The 17,338-nt window shown below is 54.6% G+C and overlaps 1 protein-coding gene across 6 annotated transcripts in view; it reads left to right on the forward strand.

The window, feature by feature from the left end:
* MICALL1 (MICAL like 1) overlaps positions 1-17,338 on the forward strand; it is a 22,196-nt gene continuing 4,858 nt past the window's right edge. Inside the window, exons 1-10 of one of the 6 annotated variants that reach the window (XM_042793418.1) lie at positions 1-203; positions 6,300-6,348; positions 9,295-9,436; positions 10,404-10,457; positions 10,536-10,669; positions 11,381-11,517; positions 13,762-14,342; positions 14,873-14,936; positions 16,019-16,404; positions 16,723-17,201. In XM_042793418.1, coding sequence (XP_042649352.1) covers positions 58-203; positions 6,300-6,348; positions 9,295-9,436; positions 10,404-10,457; positions 10,536-10,669; positions 11,381-11,517; positions 13,762-14,342; positions 14,873-14,936; positions 16,019-16,404; positions 16,723-17,201 — 2,172 coding nt within the window. In that variant the 5' untranslated portion in view covers positions 1-57. Of the gene's footprint in view, positions 204-6,299; positions 6,349-9,294; positions 9,437-10,403; positions 10,458-10,512; positions 10,670-11,380; positions 11,518-13,761; positions 14,343-14,872; positions 14,937-16,018; positions 16,405-16,722; positions 17,202-17,338 lie in introns of those variants that run through there. The other 5 variants (XM_042793419.1, XM_042793420.1, XM_042793423.1 and 2 more) reach the window with 5 other exon arrangements.

The raw sequence follows: 17,338 nt of genomic DNA on the forward strand, positions 1-17,338 counted from the left end.
CCCGCCCCTGGGCTCGCAGCGGCGGCGGCGGCGGCGGCAGCCGGAGCGGCCGCCCCCATGTCGGGCCCGCGGGGCGCCCTGCAAGCCTGGTGCCGCCGGCAGTGCGAGGGCTACCGCGGCGTGGAGATCCGCGACCTCAGCGCCTCCTTCCGCGACGGCCTGGCCTTCTGCGCTATCCTGCACCGGCACCGGCCCGACCTCCTGTGAGTGTAGCGGCGGGTGGCCGCGCAGGCCGCGCCGCGCCCCGCCGGCGCCGGCCCGCGGTCACCGAGGCCCGGAGGAGGAGGAGGAGGAGGAGGAAGAGGGGAGGGGGGGGGGCGGGCGCCGGGAGCCCCGTTTTCTGCCGGGACTGGGCCGCCCGTCCCCCTTCGCAGCTCCCCCGGGGGCAGGCGGGGCGGGGGGTGTGGGGGCTCGCAGGGAGATGGAGACGCTGTAAGAGGCGGCTCCGGGCCGGCTGGCGGGGAAGGGACGGAGCCTCCCCGTGCGTGGATGTGGTGGGGGTTCAGGGGCAGAGAGCACAGCCTCTGTCACCTTCTAAAATAACGGGGGACCGGGACGAAGGATGCCTTGTTTCTGCGAGCGACCTTCTGACCCGGGCTCGTAGACCCATCGAGGTCGGGGTCAGCAGGAGCTTGAGTGGTTTAAAGGGCGAGGAGAGCACGGAGGTGGGCTTAGGTCTGTGCAGCCAGCTGGGGAGCGGTGCCGGCCAGGGAGAAGGCATGGCACTGCCAGCTGGGCGTTGGGGTGTTTCTCCTCTGCCAGAGGTGGGCATTCCCACTTCCCCACAGGGACATTCCTGAAACGTGACGCTCTGAAACACGCAGAGCCCTGGACCAGGTAGCTTCTTGCATTTGCTTCCAGCTTTTGTTTTCTGTGGATGGCACAGGGAAAGCAGGAGGTAGCAAATTCCAGCAGGGATGTCAAGCCTTTCTAGTCTCCCCCAGCAAATGGCTTGGAGTTGAGTTTCCTCCTTCAGCCTCCTTTTCGAAGGGTGGCTCTGAGGGGGAATTCGAATTTCAGGAGGCAGCCCCGGTGAGTTTGGGATTGCCTGGGGGCATGGTGTCGGGCTGGAGAAACTGGCTGAGCTGCTGGAAGGAATCTGCCCCGACCTGCCGCCACAGTAACCCTGCGTGCCCCGGCACTGCTGGGAATCAAATCCACCCCCCTCATCTGCTCTAATCTTCAGTAGCCCTTGCAGTGCAGGTAGGCATCGCCCCACCTTGCCGTGCCTCCGGCGTGTAGGTGCTCCTCGCCTGTCGGCAAAGCCCAGTGGTGCGTCCCCTGTCACGTTGTTTCTTCCTCTGAGGTTGCCTGAATTGACCAAATCCTCTTTTTCTGAGCTGGGCCCAGCACAGCCTTTTGTCATGACGGCAACCTGTGGCAGGCGGAGGGTCGCCAGTGACTCCCCTGTGGAGCTGTGGTGGCCGTGAGAGGGCAAAACAGGCCTGTGTTCTTAACAAGCAGAAGCTGAACAGGCAGGCTAGAAACCAAAGTGCTGCCTGCTGTGTTTCAGGTGGCTGCCACAAAACCCTCAGTGTGGCGTTTGGGAGCCGCCAAGAGCTGAGACGTACGGTGGCTTTGCATCGCTCTGGGTCTTGAGGGAGCTGCGTGGTCTTGTGTCCCAGCAGCTCTCGAGTTGTATGGCTTGTTCTGGCCAGCTAGGATAGACCTTCTGAAAACACTTCCAGCCTCAAGACTGCCAGAGGGCAATAGGCAAATTAAGGACAGAAATACTTGCAATTACTATGTTTCTGAAACTTTTAATTTTTTTTAATTTTTTTTTTTTTTTTTTTTGGTGACATGGTCACTGGGAACCGAAAAGCATCAGCAAAAGCTTACAATAAACACCACTAAAACCACCTGATGCTTCTTCATTAACCATATTTACCATCCCATTAAGCATCAGCCGCTGCTCTTAAGTTGTCAGTGGGCTTAAATCTGCTTCTGGCAGATGTCCTAACTAAATACTTCACAGGTCCTCTGCACCAGCTGTATTGTAGAGGCAAAACCCAGTGCCTTACAAGGACATGGCATGTTGTAGAAGGATTTTCAGAGGGTGGTCAGGAGAGTAGCATTGTTTCATCTGATTCCAGCTTCTTCATCCTGTCCCAATTTGGAAGTGGGAAGATTGGATCAGAGGCAGTAAATCTCCCGACGGCAGAGGAAGAGTGGTGGTTGCCCTTCTTTACTTCTAAAGTGCCTTCAGTCAGCCCAGTAATGGGACTTGGCAGGGATCTGCGGGTGTGTTTCTGACCTTGCGTGGTCTTCCTTCGTGCGGGGCTCTCCTGGCCCACACGATTCGGCCGCGCTGATCCCCGAAGTCTGAAGTTCCTCTCTACTCGGGTGCTTCCCCTCTTCCTGCTGGCTTCCCCCTGGGTCGCAGAGGGGAGGAGCAAGGACATTCTTACAAGAGCAGAGCTGGAGCTCTTCTCTCTACCTGTGTGGCACCACTCCTCTGGCACCCTGATCCTCTGGGCTTTCTTTTGCTGCTGTGGTGGCTGTTGGTCTGTCCTGGTTGTCTGACCCTGCCCAGACGCTCCCCCCATTGTGCTGCAGTGCTGGTAGGTGACACGCTGGGGAAGAGACTGTCGTGAAAAGCCATATGGGTAAGTGAGGCTGAGGATAGTTTTCCTTGATTTGAACACAGTTGCCTTGGGATAAGGCAGGTGACATCAGAAGGATGCTCCCCTGGAGAGCTTCGAGCAGCTTCTGCAGAGCTCTTGAAAACAGAAACCAGATTTTTGTTTCTTTATTTTTTTTTTTTTTTAAAAAAAAAAGAAGTAGACTGGAAGAGCTCACTGTCTACTGAGTCTGGCTAAAGGTGTCTTGAACTGACCACCAAGGATGAGGTGCATACCTGCAGGACCTGTGTGTTGAACTGTGAAGCAGAAAGTCCCGGCCTCTAGCTCTGCTACTGAATGCACCTCATGGTTTCACTGCCTCTCTCCCGGCTGGGGAAATGGGAAACGTGGATTTAGCCTTTGACTATGCTGCTGGTTGTGTGATCTTGAGGAAAGACATTTAATCTCTTCTTTTCACTTGTCAGTTAAACTGCAAGCATCCAGGCCAACTTGACAGTGGACTGTAGGGATTAATGAGTTTGTTTACTCAGTGCTCTAGAAATCTAAAGCACAACATTAGTGTTTACAAGACATTTGCCATAGCTTAGTGAAGCAAAAAGCATCTTTCAGCGTCCCAAGCTGTGCAGCCTCCCTGGAGCTCAGGGGAGGTTCTTAGCATTCAGGGGAAAGGAGAACAAGAGGGCATGGCACATGCCTTTCGAGTGCTGAGAGAAATGGAGGCTTGAGGAAAACAGGAGATGAGAGCCATGCATTAGAAATGCTGTTTTGTGTCCCTAGAGCCATGGGTTTGGTTACAGGCAGGATCACAAATCTCATTTGTTCCTTCCCATGTACTGCCTGCATTTCCCTGACAAGACCTGGAAAGCTGAAGGGCTTGTTATGCAGCACTGCCGTTAAAGTGCTCATGATTTATATTTGAGGAATCCAGGAATTTGTTCTGGTTTTAGCTGTATGGCGCACCCTTCCCCCTTCCCTGGGTCTGCTGTGCTCCCTGGCAGCTGCCCTAAACCCTGGAGTACTTAGTGGCTCTGTATGTATCTAATTAGGTAAGCGCTTGGGATGTTATTTGCATGGAAATATTACTCCAGGATATGCTACGACGCTGGGGTTTGCTGAGTCGAGACGGTTGTTCAACTGGGATAGCCAGATTCTCGCCTATTCTTACATCTGATCCCTTGGTCTGGTATGTTGTCAGGAGAGGAGCCAGAGCAGGGCTGGGTGGAAGGCTGCTGAGATCAGGGCAAGGAAATAACGTGACAGGCAGCCACATGTCACGGAGCTGCGAGATGGCAAGTTCTGGCCTTTCTGCAGAGGAGGCAGTTTGTAGAGAGGACAGGGGTATGTCTAGGGTGGTTTTCCCCCCTGCCTGAGAGGCCACGCTCCTTGCACGTTGGTACGGGGAACATGTCCAGAGCTTCGGGGATGCCACGCGACAGAGCAGCGTGTGGGAGTGCTCATGTCAGGAGTGACGGAGATCGGCACGGTCCTCTTTGGCTTGTTCACAGGGGGAGCTGGAAAATGCAGCAGAGGGGAACTGAATAAACTGTGATCCCTGGGGCCTCGTACTGATGGACTTCAATATCTCTGGTAAAAGCTGAGAGCCTGCGGTCCTACATTAGTGAAAAAAAAAACTTCTATTCCCTTGCTGCTTGGTAGCTCCCCTGTTACCTCTTGAGCTTCACGTCCTCTCTGCTGGCATCTGCTTTACCCAGGCAGATTTTCCTTGGTTTACTAAAACGGCCTTGGTTTGCTGGGGCAGAGCGGAATGGACATGATGCTTTGTCTGTCAAAAACTACTCTCCCAGCCCGGGCCACCAAGAAGTCTTTGAGCTTCCAGCTGCACCACTCCCATATCCTGAAAGTGAGGGCATTCAAAATGAAGGTCATGAATGTTTAGTAGGCAGCTGATATATCAACTCTGCTGTCATCTCTTCTCCTGTTTTCCCAAGCTGGTATTTTCTTTAAAAGGGGGGAAAAAAAAAAAAATACAGCAAGGTTAAAGGAGTTTTCTAGCAAAAAAAAAAAACCTTAGGGAAAAAACCATCTCCCAGTGGACACTAGTCAGAAATATGAAAAAGGCACTAGTTTTCACATCAAAGCAAAGGCTGCGGCCGAAGCCTTTTTTCAGCAGCGTGTAGAGAGGGGAAAGTTGCGGTGTTTTGAACAGGCTGGGTTCTGTGTCTGTCTTTTGCATGAGCTTTCAGAAAGGTGCATAACGCAGAGCTGAACAGACAGCCCATCTCCTGCGCGTCCGTCTGCTCCCGCAGCAGCAGCGAGCGGTTGCAGTTTCATTTATCTGGGAGGAAACGGCACCAGCAGCCTCTTGCTTTTGAACGGAGGAAGTGTAGTTTTATGGTGGCGCAGGCAGCTGGGAAAATCTTCCTGAAGCTCATCACAGACTTCCTCTGCAGCGTTGGGAAAGGCGCGCGAGGGGCTTCGAGAAGGGGCCGGTTGCCCTGCGTTGTGGTGCCGGGGCGGTGTTACAGGAAAAGGCAATAAAAATCCAAAGGAGGATGGAGGAAGGGAGGCTCCCACAGCCCCTCTCCACGGGCCCACGGCTGAGGATTTGCCGTCTCACCTTATTCCTGCACACCACCCTTGGGGTGGGGGACACATCCCCTCCTCTAATCTGAATTGTCTTTCTGGGTTGGTCTCCCAAAACTTTGGCACCTCTCTCTGGACCATTGGGGTGGCTTTGCCTGACCCTAAATCTCTCTGGGCTGTGTCCTCCTCTGTGAATCCAGCTTGCAGGCACACCGAGCTGCTGCCTGAGGGTTTTTTTTTTGGTAACAAAGCTGAGATCCTTGGCAGGAAGGGGCTGTAATCAGTTTAGCATGATGCTGTTTTCACACATTATACCCACGCACACATGCAAAAGGCATAACTAACTCCCTCTGTTTCCTCCCCTCTGTTGAAAACCTGCAGACCGCTCTAACTCTCTGCCCTCTGCTCCTCTGATGAAGGCAGTTAGTCGATCCCTGTGGCTGGGCTGATTCGATCCCCCCCAAGGGGATCCAGGGGAACAAGTGAAATGCCACAGTGTGCCTGGGTTGGGAACTGCTGGGGATCCTCTCTGTGCCCTGAACGCCTTGTGTTCAGCAAGCTGCCTCACTGTAAAGGCTGCAGCCAAGGAGGGTTTGCTGTGTGCTGCAAGTGTTGGGGGGCAAGCAAGGACAGAAGTGCAGTTTAAGACCACCCGTCGCCCCAAATCCTGGGCTGACCTCAAATTCCCTCAGGTGGTGCAGGGAGGTTTGTCTAAGGACTCTTGTAGGAGGGAGAGGTCTAGCAGAGGCAGCTCTTTCTCTTGAAGTGGAGGATCTGCTTCCCTATCCTCCTGCTGTTGTGCAGGTGGCCTTGGAGGGGCCGGTTTGGGGTGATGTCGTGCACCCTTCAGCACAGTGGTGTGTGGTGCTGGTCGGAACATGGCCCTGGTATTTTTGCAGCCTTTAATCTCAAGGGCAGGAGAAGCGGGTAGTGAGGATGAGACTGACATTTTAATTTCCTGGTCACCACCCATTTGGGACTTGCTTTCTTTTTTTTTATTGCAATTTCCCTTTGGTTTCTTTGTTCTTTTACAACCTGAAATCTGCTTTGCCAAGGTTTTGTTTATCTAGGATCTTCCATGTTGAGTTGGCTGTCCTGAGAACCTGCATGTGGAAGCATCGGGGCACTTTTCCTCTGCACCTCATTTGGCTTTTTTGTGTTTTCTCATTTCAGAGACTTTGATTCTCTCTCCAAGGATGATGTCTATGAGAATAACCGCTTGGTAAGTCCCAATTATGCAGTGCACAGAAGGAAGAAGGGACGTGAGAATGACTTGATGGAGGTCATATAGTGTAGGAGGACCGCGTGACAGTGGTGAGGGTGTAAGAAAAATCTGTGTTTCTAACAGCTTCTCTGAAACATAAGGGAATCTGAAACATCAGCTTCCAGCCTGCACTGAAGAGAAGATCATTATCCTAGTAGTTGCCAAGACAACACCTCAGGTGAAGATTAAAACGGTCCAACGTCATCTTGACCTCAGCTGTTCCAGACTTGCAGGCAATGGAAACAGGAACGTAGTTTTACTCCAGGCATAAGCAGAGAGGAAGGTCATACTGGACCTAGGCTGGTCTCCAATGTTCATCTCCTGCTTGGGACAGCTGGAGCCAACAGCAGAAGCCGTCAGTGGGTCATGGGGAGATGCTCAACCCCAGGGGCTAGGGGTAGGACAGAGCAGCAGCAGCTTTGGGATTTTGCTGAGGGAAAGACCTAATTGCTGCAGACTGCATCTGATAGTCTGTGGAGAGACATGGGCCATCACCTAACCAAGATGAGTTGAGCTAGGTCATTTGGGTTTTCAGGATTAGGGCTCTCCAGTTGGGTCCTGGCCATGACCTTTCCTAGACCAGTTCGTCCCTTTCAGCCATTAGCAGCTATCTTTTCCCATTTGAGAGCCATGCAATGGGTTTCTTGTCCTATTAGTGACCCCTAAACTGTGATCTATCCTTGTTCCCTGCTGCTTGCAGCCTTGTGTTCAGCAAGGCTCAGTCCAGAGAACTGGCTTAAAGCCACGCTGAGTAGAGCTGGGTGTCCACACCTGGCTTTTTACACCCCCAGTCACTGCAAGTATCTGGTTTTCCTTTATTTCTCAATTCCTTTTCTTTAGATCCCACACCCTGCACAGCATCCTGTGCCCCAAAGACCAGGCACCTTTGGTCTTTACCCACACCCTGCACCTGGTACCTCACCATTCAGTGGCCATACCACTCTCATCCCCTCCTGACTCGCTTTCTCTTCAGTTCCTGTTGTAGTCTTGCATCCCCCTTCCCCTGGAGATCAATTTGGGTAGGCTGCCCTTGGCTCAACAGCAGGACGGCCAGCAGATAACCAGTAATCCACATGCACTGCTAAGAAGGAAGCTCTCAAACAGCTATTTTCATCCTTTGCACCTTCCTTTCAAGTAGCCATGAGTGCAATAGTAGGAGCTGTGTGCTTCTTATCACAACGTCTTTCTCATTTCTGCTTGCTGAGACACAGAAAAGTACTGAAGTGACTTGTGCATGGCAGGCTGCTGGCTGTTGGGCTGGGATGGCTATATTAATTGTGGGAGGGGAAGTTGTGGCACCCCAGGGCATGAAAGGATGGGCAGGGTTGGTGTTTCTTTTGGGGCGGCTGGGGACACTGCTCAGTAGAGCTGATGTGTGGCTGTGTTGCTAGAAGTATCTTCCAGCCTGTATCTTCGTGGTGCCAGCCAAGACTCTGCTGGGCTCTTGGATGAGGGCACTGGTGGTGTGCCCATTTCACAGGTCAAAAAACCACTGGTGTTTTTTGTTTTGTTTTGTTTTGGCTTTTGTTTGTTTTGTTTTTTTTTTTTTTTTTCCCAATGAAAACTGAGACCTCTTGAGAGTTACCCTCCCTGTTCCAGTACAGCAGCCAAATGTCAAGACCCCTCAGGTGGGAGTTGCAGGGGCACAGGCAGCTGAAGTGACTTGGAGGAAAGGGCAGCTGCAGCAACTTGTTCCTTTGCTTCTGATGCCACCTTTCCAGTCAAGCGGCATGTCTGGGAGCTTCTGTCCATCTGGGGTCATAGATCACAGAATTGTAGAATTGTAGAATGGTTTGGGTTGGAAGGGACCTTAAAGATCATCTGGTTCCAATCCCCCCTGCAGAGACACTTTCCACCAGATCAGGTCACTCAAAGCCCCATCCAGCTTGGATTTGAACACTTCAAGGCAGGGGACATCCACAACTTCTCCGGGCAACCTGTTTCAGTGTCTCACCACCCTCACAGTAAAGAATTTCTTCCTAATATCTAATCTAAATCTGTTCTCTTTCAGTTTAAAACTGTTACCCCTCACCCTCTCCTTACAGTCCCTAATAAAGAGTGTCTCCCCATCTTTCTTGTAGCCTCCTTTAGGTACTGGAAGGCCACTATAACGTCTCCCTGGGGCCTTTTCTTCTCCAGGCTGAACAACCCCATCTCTCTCAACCTGTCCTTGTAAGGAAGGTTCTCCAGTCCCCCAGTCATCTTTGTGGCCTCCTCTGGACCTGCTCAAGCAGGTCCATGTCCTTCTTACATTGGGGGTCCCCAGAGTTGGACACAGCACTGCAGGTGGGGTCTCACAAGAGTGGAGTAGAGGGGGAGAATCCCCTCCCTCGACCTGCTGGCCACACTTCTCTTGGTGCAGCCCAGGATGTAGTTGGCTTTTGGGGCTGTAAGCGCACATTGCTGGCTCAGAGTCAGTTTTCCATCCACTAATACCTTCGAGTCCTTCTCCGAAGGGCTGCTCTCAATCCACTCACCGCCCAGCCTGTATTTGTGCTTGGGATTGCCCTGACCCACGTGCAGGACTTGGCCTTGCTGAACTTCATGAAATTTGCATGGGCCCACCTCAAGCCTATCAAGGTCCCTCGGGATGGCAGCCCTTCCCCTGCAGTGTGTCGACTGCACCACATAGCTCGGTGTCATCGGCAAATCTGCTGAGAGTGCACTCAATCCCACTGTCCATGTTAAACAGCACCAGTCCAAGTACTGACCCCTGAGCATCTCCACTCATCACTGCTCTCCACTTGGACGTCAAGCTGTTGATTGCAAGTCTTTGAGTGCAACCATCCAGCCATAGTCTTACTACTTAACATTCCCTAGGGTCCTTCCAACTTGGTTTCTCTGTTATTTTTTCAGAGAGCATCAGTTTTCTCTCCTTAATGCGTCTTTCTGCTGTTCCTGCAGGCCTTTGAGTTGGCAGAGCGGGAGCTGGGCATCCCAGCCCTGCTAGATCCCAATGACATGGTCTCCATGAAAGTTCCCGACTGCCTCAGCATCATGACTTACGTGTCTCAGTATTACAACCATTTCAACAACCCCAGCCAAGGTGAGTGTCCTCCCACCCCTTTGGCTTCCATTTTGCCCTCACTTGAGTACGGGAAACCCAGCATTACCTTGTGCTTCCTCCTCTCCATGGCAAATGGGAGCCTTGTGTGCGTGTGTGTGTGTGGGGAAGCGGAGAGGAGTGGGTAGTACCTGCCTCTCCTGGATCGTGCTGGTGCTGGTGAGGAAGGCCTGGAACAGGGAGTGGGAAAGGGCGAGGTTTCACAAGAGGTGGGGAGTGATGTAATAGCTCAGGCTGCCGAAAGAGGAACGCCTTGTTTCGCCTCCCTCTGCTCTGCATTCCTGCTGCTTGGGTTGGGCCACCACCCCTGGTTCCCATCAGACCCCTTTGTGATCTGCTTTAACCCATTAAAATGGGAGAAAGTGAGATAGGCAACCTGCCTACCGCAGCTAATTTTTATCACACCAGTAAGTGTAAAGTGACTGGAGGACAGAAGGAGGGGAGCCAGGGTGGAGTGTCTCAAATTGGCTCGTCTGTCCTTGCAACTGCAACCTGAGCTAAGTGCTGCTCTGAGACAGCTCTTCCAGGTCATCCCTCCTGGGTGGAGACAGGGGCTCCAGGTCTCCACTGCTCAGCTCTCTAGCCACGTCGTCAGATAAATCTCTTCCACATGTGTATAATTCTCCGGGGATGCTGAACTCCCAGCGGGGACTGGTGTGTGAGTGCCAGCCCCGACAGGCGAGGGATGCTTTGCAGACCTGCTGACAGCCCAGAAGCCCAGTGGGTCACAACAACACATCAGCAGTTACCCCGGGGTGCTCTGGGCTTTAAGCATTGCTCAGGGAGTTGGTTACAAGGAAGCCAAACAGCATTTGATGAGTAAATCAAATCACAGCGAGAGGCTGGTGTCCCTGGGCCACAGGAGGGGATCCACAGCAGGGCCAGCCTCTCTGGCAGCCTCGCAGCTGACCCATTATTAGATTGTGTTTGTCTCTCCCACCTAAAATAGGCACCGAGTGTCAGGAGCGGCAAGTCCCATCCTATGTCACAAGGCTAGATGATGGTTTGGTTTTTTTTTGTCTTTTTTTTTTTTCCCCTCCCCTTCCCCCACACGAATGGTGTGAGTCACTGCTGCTCTCAGTGCCTGAACCTCCTTGCCTTGTGCCTCCAGCCAGAGTCCCTCCGCCTATGAAGCGCCCAGCTGCTGCCTCCTCGCCTCCTCTGCTGTCCCACAAGAAGCCCGTGGCTGCAGTGGAGAGTCCCCCGGCACCACAGGTACCTAATTTCTTGGTTCAAAGTCAGCCTGAGGCAGTGGTTCTCCCTGTGCTGTGGGTGAGGAGATGGGAGAGAGCCCCTCACAAGCAGGGTGGGTCTTTGCGGGGGGCTACCTTTGTGTTTTGGGGTGGGAGGGCTCTCTGGGATTTTGGTGCTGTGGGGGACCCAGCCGAGAGAGTGATTTCTCCCTAGGAGTCTGTGGACTGAAATTTGTCCATGGCAGGCAAGAGGTCGGGTGGATTGGTGCTGGATGGTTCCTTGAGCCACCCAGAGCAGAAGCACCCTCCTTCCTACGGGAGGATAACCATGTAGATGAGGAAAGAGCAGGAAGGATGCCTTTTTCTTTCTTGGCCCTTTATTTCAGGTTTTAGCGGATGTCTGTGGTGGCACATCTTCCAAAGAGAGGGGTGTTTTTCTTGCAGGTCCCTGCTGCCTGCGGTTTAGATTAGTCCCTTCCACAGCCCTTCAGCCCTAGACAGGGGCAAGGCACCTTTTAGAGTGACCCCTTCTAATTTGGGAAGGGGCAGCCTGTCTGTGCCTGGACTCGGGGAGCAGCTGTTCCGCGTGTCGTCAGCCCCTGAGCCGTGCCACAAGCACTCAGCAATGGGCCTTGCACAGGGAGCAGCTGCTCTGGGGGAGCCGTGGGCTAGGGAGGGGGGGTGTGTGCAGCTCGTGACCCCCATCCTGAGCTCCCCATGCGTTGTGTCTCAGGACGATGCCCCCTCTGACCCGTCGGAGTGGTCCCAGCGCGCCACGCTCAGCAGTACCTGCGCAGCCTGCCAGCAGCACGTCCATCTGGTCCAGCGCTACCTGGCCGAGGGCAAGCTTTACCACCGCCAGTGCTTTAGGTATGTTGTGGCCAGCCCTGGTGGGGCAGCCACGCTCCTCGGCAGACTGGAGGTCTGTGGCCAGCCGTACCCCATCCTTGTGTAACACGGAACACAGATGACAGTGCCCAAAATGATACTGAAGAGGGTTTTTTTTTGTCTGCCAGCCCCCTGTCCCGGAGGTCTGTCCAGCCCTGTGCTGCTTGCCTCCCGTGCTCTCTTGTGCTTTCTCACTTCACTGGCTTGGGATCCCAGCCTCGTGTGCTTCTCCCACCTCTATAAACCAGGATGCTCTGCCTCTTTACCGCCTGCCTCCCCAGACCCACCCCCCCACCACCTTTCAGTGTGGTCTAAGCCAGGACATCATCCTACACACCTCCTTCCACCTACACTCCACATCCTCAACTGGATATACAGGCTCCCACGCTGCCTGGGGTGGTGCTGATCTCTGAGGAGCACGTGAAGAGCTGCAGACAGTTACCAAACTGAGGAATGAGGGATTAGACATCAGCAGCTCTGCGGTTACTCCCTGGGTGCAGGTCTTTACCTGCAGCACCTGTGAAGTCATTTCACTTTGCTTTCCCTGCTCTGATGATGAAGGGATGAGATCTCTCCTGTGGGCTAGAGGACAAGAGCTGGCAAGTGGGCAGCTGGCATCTGAGGACAGGAATATTGAGCCACTGGGAAGATATGGGAGGCCTCCTTCACCTGTATAAACAGTTCTTGCCTAAGCCAGCTAGGGGTGTGTCATAGAAACAGCATCGCAGAAGAAGAGCTGAGCTGGGGCCCATCAAGCTTCCCACCTGGGGCAAAAGCAGGATTTTTGGGGTGCAGGTGTAGCATTGCTGATGGGCTAGGAATAGGAGAGGTGCCGTGTCTGCCTTCAGACTGGGTAGTGAGATCTATGTAATTTTATTCTGTTTTCCCTCCTTATGCTTTTCTTGTAATTTTTTTTTCCCCCTGCTGATTCATGGGCCCTGTTTGGTGGGGAACATCCTGTGGCATCATTTTCTGTGGGTTGATGGACATAAAACCAAAACAAACCTCTTCCCTTGTCTGAGCTTGGCACCTCTTCATTTCATCATACCCCTTCTCTCTAGAGCCCCTTGTGTCCTCACACTTCTGCTCTACATTTCAAAGGAAACCCCAGTCAACTGGACACCCAGAGCCAAATTCCTCACTGAAATTTTCTGCTTGCAGTGTAGGGCAGCCAGCTGCTGCAAGCACCAGGTATTCAGACAAGAAGGAACAAGCTTGGTTTTCATGGGAGTGCTTGATCAGCCCCTTGCCCTTGGCTCCCTTTCATGTATGCTATCCGCCTCCCTTCCCAGGTGGAAAAGGGCTGACTTGGTTGCCAGTGCTGTGTGTTAACGCTTGTACCTGGAGGGCTTGATTAGGGAGGATTCAAAGGCTCAGTGGGGAGAAAGAGTGGATGATCTGAGGAGATGTGGCAGACAATGAAGGACAGGGAAGCTATTAGCCCAGTTTCAACAGGCAAGGCAGAGTGTAAGAACGGCCCCTACGGCATCCTTCCAGCCAAATGCCATGACCCTGGTGGGGGCCATGGTCAGCACCAGCAAGGGTGAGCATGAGACCAGGCTCGGCTTTCCTCCAGCATAGGGATTTCCTGAGTTGGAAGTTGCATAATTTTATTTAATACTCAGAGTTTGGCGGGTTTTCTTTGGATTTTTTTTTTTTTTTCCCCCTCACAAATGTGTCTGATGGTTCTTTAACCTGCCTGGACCCTTGGCCCCCTCAAGGCAGCCCATAACCTCCCTGTGCTGGTTCTGAACCAGCTGCTTCCTAAGGCCAGTTGATACTCCCAGTTTCATGTCTGTGAACGGTTGATCCCTCTCCCCCTCCCAGGGCCACCTGTGGTCTTGTAGCGCTCTCTTCTGTCCCCCACCAGCTTCATCTTCTCCGAGAAAACTGTGGGTGTCTACTTTTTACGGGTCTGGAAACCATGCGTTATCCTAATAGCAGCTGTTGCCCTTTCACAGCTCTTAAATCCTTTCTGAGTTGAAGAAGGAAGCCAAATGCATGCAGCAGTTGAGTTGTGAACTCCCCATGGGTTCATACAGTGACACAGTGATGTTTGTCTGTTCCTCTCCTTTCCCAAATGACTTCCCCAAGACCGCGGTAGGATTTAGTAGCAGGGGTGGGAACTAACTCCGTGGCCCTGCGAGGATCTCCCGAGTGCTTTGCCTTCCCTGAGGGAGAGGATGGTGTCCCCCATCTCACGGGGCTCTCTCTTCTCGTTGGCAGGTGTAAGGAGTGCTCCAGCACGCTGCTCCCAGGGTCATACAAGCCCGGGTCAGAGGCAGGGACTTTTGTCTGCACGCAACATCGTGGTAAATTGGCCATGAGTGGGAAGGCGGAGAGGAGGCCCAGCCCAGACCGGCAGTCGCCAGAGCTAAGAACTGAAACCGGGGCTGGTGGCGTGGGTGAGGATGCCTTCCCTGCAGGAGCAGAGGTGGGGAAGGACGATGGCAACTCTCTGGAGAGCACGGCAGAGACCCCGCTGCCCGCAGAGGGGCTAGCTGTCCCAGCAGAGAAGAGCAGCACGCCCAACAAAGCAGAGACAGCGATACCCCCTGCTCATGCAGGCAGCGGGGTGCCCATCTCCCAAACTCCCCCCAGACCTCCCCTCCCCAGCAAGCCCGCCGTGCTCACCCAGGACAAAGTCAGCTCGCTGGACGGACGGCTCAGAGACGCACGGCCCACCCCTGCCCCAAGGAGGGCCACCGACGCGTCAGCCCTCTCTCCTCCGACTTCCCACCCTGTCCCCCGGCCCAGGTCCACTCTCCAGGGCGAGGGCAGCGAGTGTGGGCCTGGCATGGTGAACGGTAAGAGGGGACAGAGGTGACAGGGGTTACCCTCCACCTCCCCAGCAGCCGAGGTGGTTGGCACCAGGTTGGACAAGTTTCATTCCTTCTCTGCAGCCTGACACCCTTCTGCCTCCGAATAGATCTCAGGCTCAGACACCAAGCCTTCGATTGCCGGCCATCCCCAGAGCAGGGAGAGCAGCACTAGGTTTCACGCCTGCCTGCTCCCTTACATTTTTCCAGAGCTCTCCAGGGGGTGCTGCCAGTGTGGAGGGCGGGTGGCGGGGCTAGAGCAGTTTGCAGGCGTGGGGACAGAGGGGCACGGCAGTTCTCCAGGTGCAGCTCCCGGGATGGGGTGGGGAGAAAAAAGCAAAGGGGATGTTTGGGGTTTGACTGACTGCACTGACTGTGGGAGGAACACAGTGAGGCCTTCAGAGAGTGGCAACAGCCAGCCTGCTGTGGGGAGATGTGTAAGAGGTGGCTCATGTTGATTTAACCTCTTTCTTCATGTCGTTTTGGTGTTGTGACAGTCTGACCCTGTGTCTTTCTAGGTAGGGTACCTGAACCCAGCCCCCCTGTCCCAAAACCCCGAGGGAGACCCTGCTCCTCTGATCGGTACGTCCTTCTGTTCGCAGGTCGCCTGCAAACCCCCCACAGCGAGGTGGGGCTGTGGGTATGGCTCAGCTCTGGTCTCCTCTCCCACCTCCATCAGCCCTTACTCTTAGGAGGATGCAGACTGTGATCAGGTCTCTTCCCTTACCTAACGGGTGCCAGCCCAGTACAGTCAGGTTGACAGCGTTTGTCTGTACCTCCCAGGATCTTTGTCTCTTAGGGTTTGTAAAGAGTTTGGGAAGGTGTTTCTGTGGCACATGCAGACTGCCAAGTCCCTTCCGAAATGGCCCTGCTTGTGGGTGCTGAGAAGGGGACGCTTATCTGCCCTGTGAAGGGTTTGTCCCAGGAAAGGTCCAGTGCAGGGATGTTGTGGGTGCCTGGCTGCAACCTTTAGACCTCCTGGGCTCCTACCCAGGAGCCTGCTGGTGTTGGTTCATCCTTGCCTGCTCCTGGGACAGAGGTTGCACAAGCACCCGGCGTTGGCAGTGGCCAAGGGGCGGGTGCGTGGGGCAAGTGACGGCCGCTTTCCTGATGAGCAGTGATTCACTGAGCCCTGGTGCAGGCTTGCCGTGGGCTTGTGCCCCCAGAGGAGCAGCAGCATTTCCAGCCGCGGGAGTTAGCAAAGAGGAGTTGGTCCCCGGGACGTTCGGATGATAAGGTGACACTCTGAAGTGTAGGAAGGGAGCGTGACCAGAGCGGGCAGGTATCCGATCTCGACTCTCCCTCCATCCACAGCCTGGGGAGCAGAGCTGGGTGTAGGAACAGTGTCAGGGAGAGGAGAACAGCTGTGCCCATAAAGCTCAGCCTTTACTGCTGCTTAGCAGATGGAGGCTGTCGTGTTCAGAAAACAAAACACTGGGCCCAGTGGGCAAGTCAGGCAGGCTGTGCTTCCCTCAGGCCCATAGGTTTGCCCGCAGAGAATGGGACCCTTTGTGTCTGAGGAAGACTAGGGCCACCCTTGGATGAGAAAGATGGGAGACATCCTGCTCCATCCGTCCTTTCCCCTGAGGGCTAAGTCCCTCTCCATGTCTTGCTGTCCCAGCTTGTCTCTGCTCCCTACCAGCTCAATCTCTCTCATCTCCCAGGGCTGGAGCTGCTGCGAGAGCCAAGGACCCACCGTGGATGGCCTTAGTGCAAGTGGAGCCCAAGAAGAAGCCAGCTCCCCCTCCTCCACCAGGCAGCAGCCATGAGACTCCAAGTAGGACTTCAGAGGAGGAGGATGGGGAGGAGGTGGGGAAAGCCAGGAGTGAGGAGAGCAGATCTGATGCCACAGAGCCCAAACCGTACAACCCCTTTGAGGAGGAGGACGAGGAGGAAGAGGAGAGTGCTGCCACCCAAAAGAGCACTCCTGAGCAGGAGCAGAGTGAGACTGCTGCCAAGCCTCTCCACCCGTGGTACGGCATCACTCCCACCAGCAGCCCAAAGGCGAAGAAGCGGCCAGCTCCGCGAGCCCCCAGTGCTTCCCTGTTAGGTGAGCTTCCCCCTGCTCCCTTATCCTTCCTCCACAATCCCCGTGTGGCCCCTCGGAGGCTTCCCCTTCCCAGGCACCTCTGCATCACCCCGGCAGGCCAGGCCTTTATACACTGATGGTTGTGCTGGGACTTGTGCTAGCCACGTCCTCTACCCAGTGGAGCAAGACCTTTGTGCTGGAGCATCCCTTCTGTCTTCCCTGAGGACAGGCAGACGCTGGTTCCTTTTGCATTTTCCCCTGCCTCCAGTACATACCACTCCTCCCCTTTTCTCCTGGCTGTGCCCCCATTCCTCCCTGAGCTCTGCCTTTACTTTGCAGCCCACCACCCCATCTCCAGACTGTCACACTCCGAGCCATCATCCTCCACCCCATCGCCAGCCCTTAGCCTCGAGAGCATCAACTCCGAGGGTTCAGCCAAGGTGCTGGGTGACACCGACGAGGCCTCAGTGCCCAAAAGCTCCTCCGAGCCCACTGTCCACACGCCGACGGCCACCAAGACCTCTAGCACTGACACTCCACTGGCCAGCGTCTCCTCCAGCGAAAGTCCTGCTGCCCCAGCCAGCCTCTCCACCAACTCCTCCTTCTCCTCCTCCAGCGAGCTGGCCAGCTTCAGTGGGGAGGTGCAGCCCAGCACCCCACACGCCGGCAGGAGCGTCTCCACCGGCAGCTTAAAGACCAGCCCCAGCCGGCTGCCCCCCAAGCCTCCTGCTGGGGCCAGCCCTACGCCCATCCTCTTGGCTTCCGATGGGGGTGCTGGGAGCCCTAAGACTCCCTCCTCACCCAAGCCGCAGCTGAAGGTGAGATGGTGACCTTCCTCCCATCCAGCTCAGGGGGCTTTTCTTCCCCATCCATCACTCGGTCACAGTGGGGGTCACGAGTCCAGGCTCGCCCCTTCGGAAGGTTTTGGTCTGTGACTCCCTGAAAGTAAGCCTGG

The sequence above is a fragment of the Tyto alba genome, unplaced genomic scaffold (assembly GCF_018691265.1).
Source record: "Tyto alba isolate M040663 unplaced genomic scaffold, T.alba_DEE_v4.0 Super-Scaffold_2, whole genome shotgun sequence".
NCBI lineage: Eukaryota > Metazoa > Chordata > Aves > Strigiformes > Tytonidae > Tyto > Tyto alba.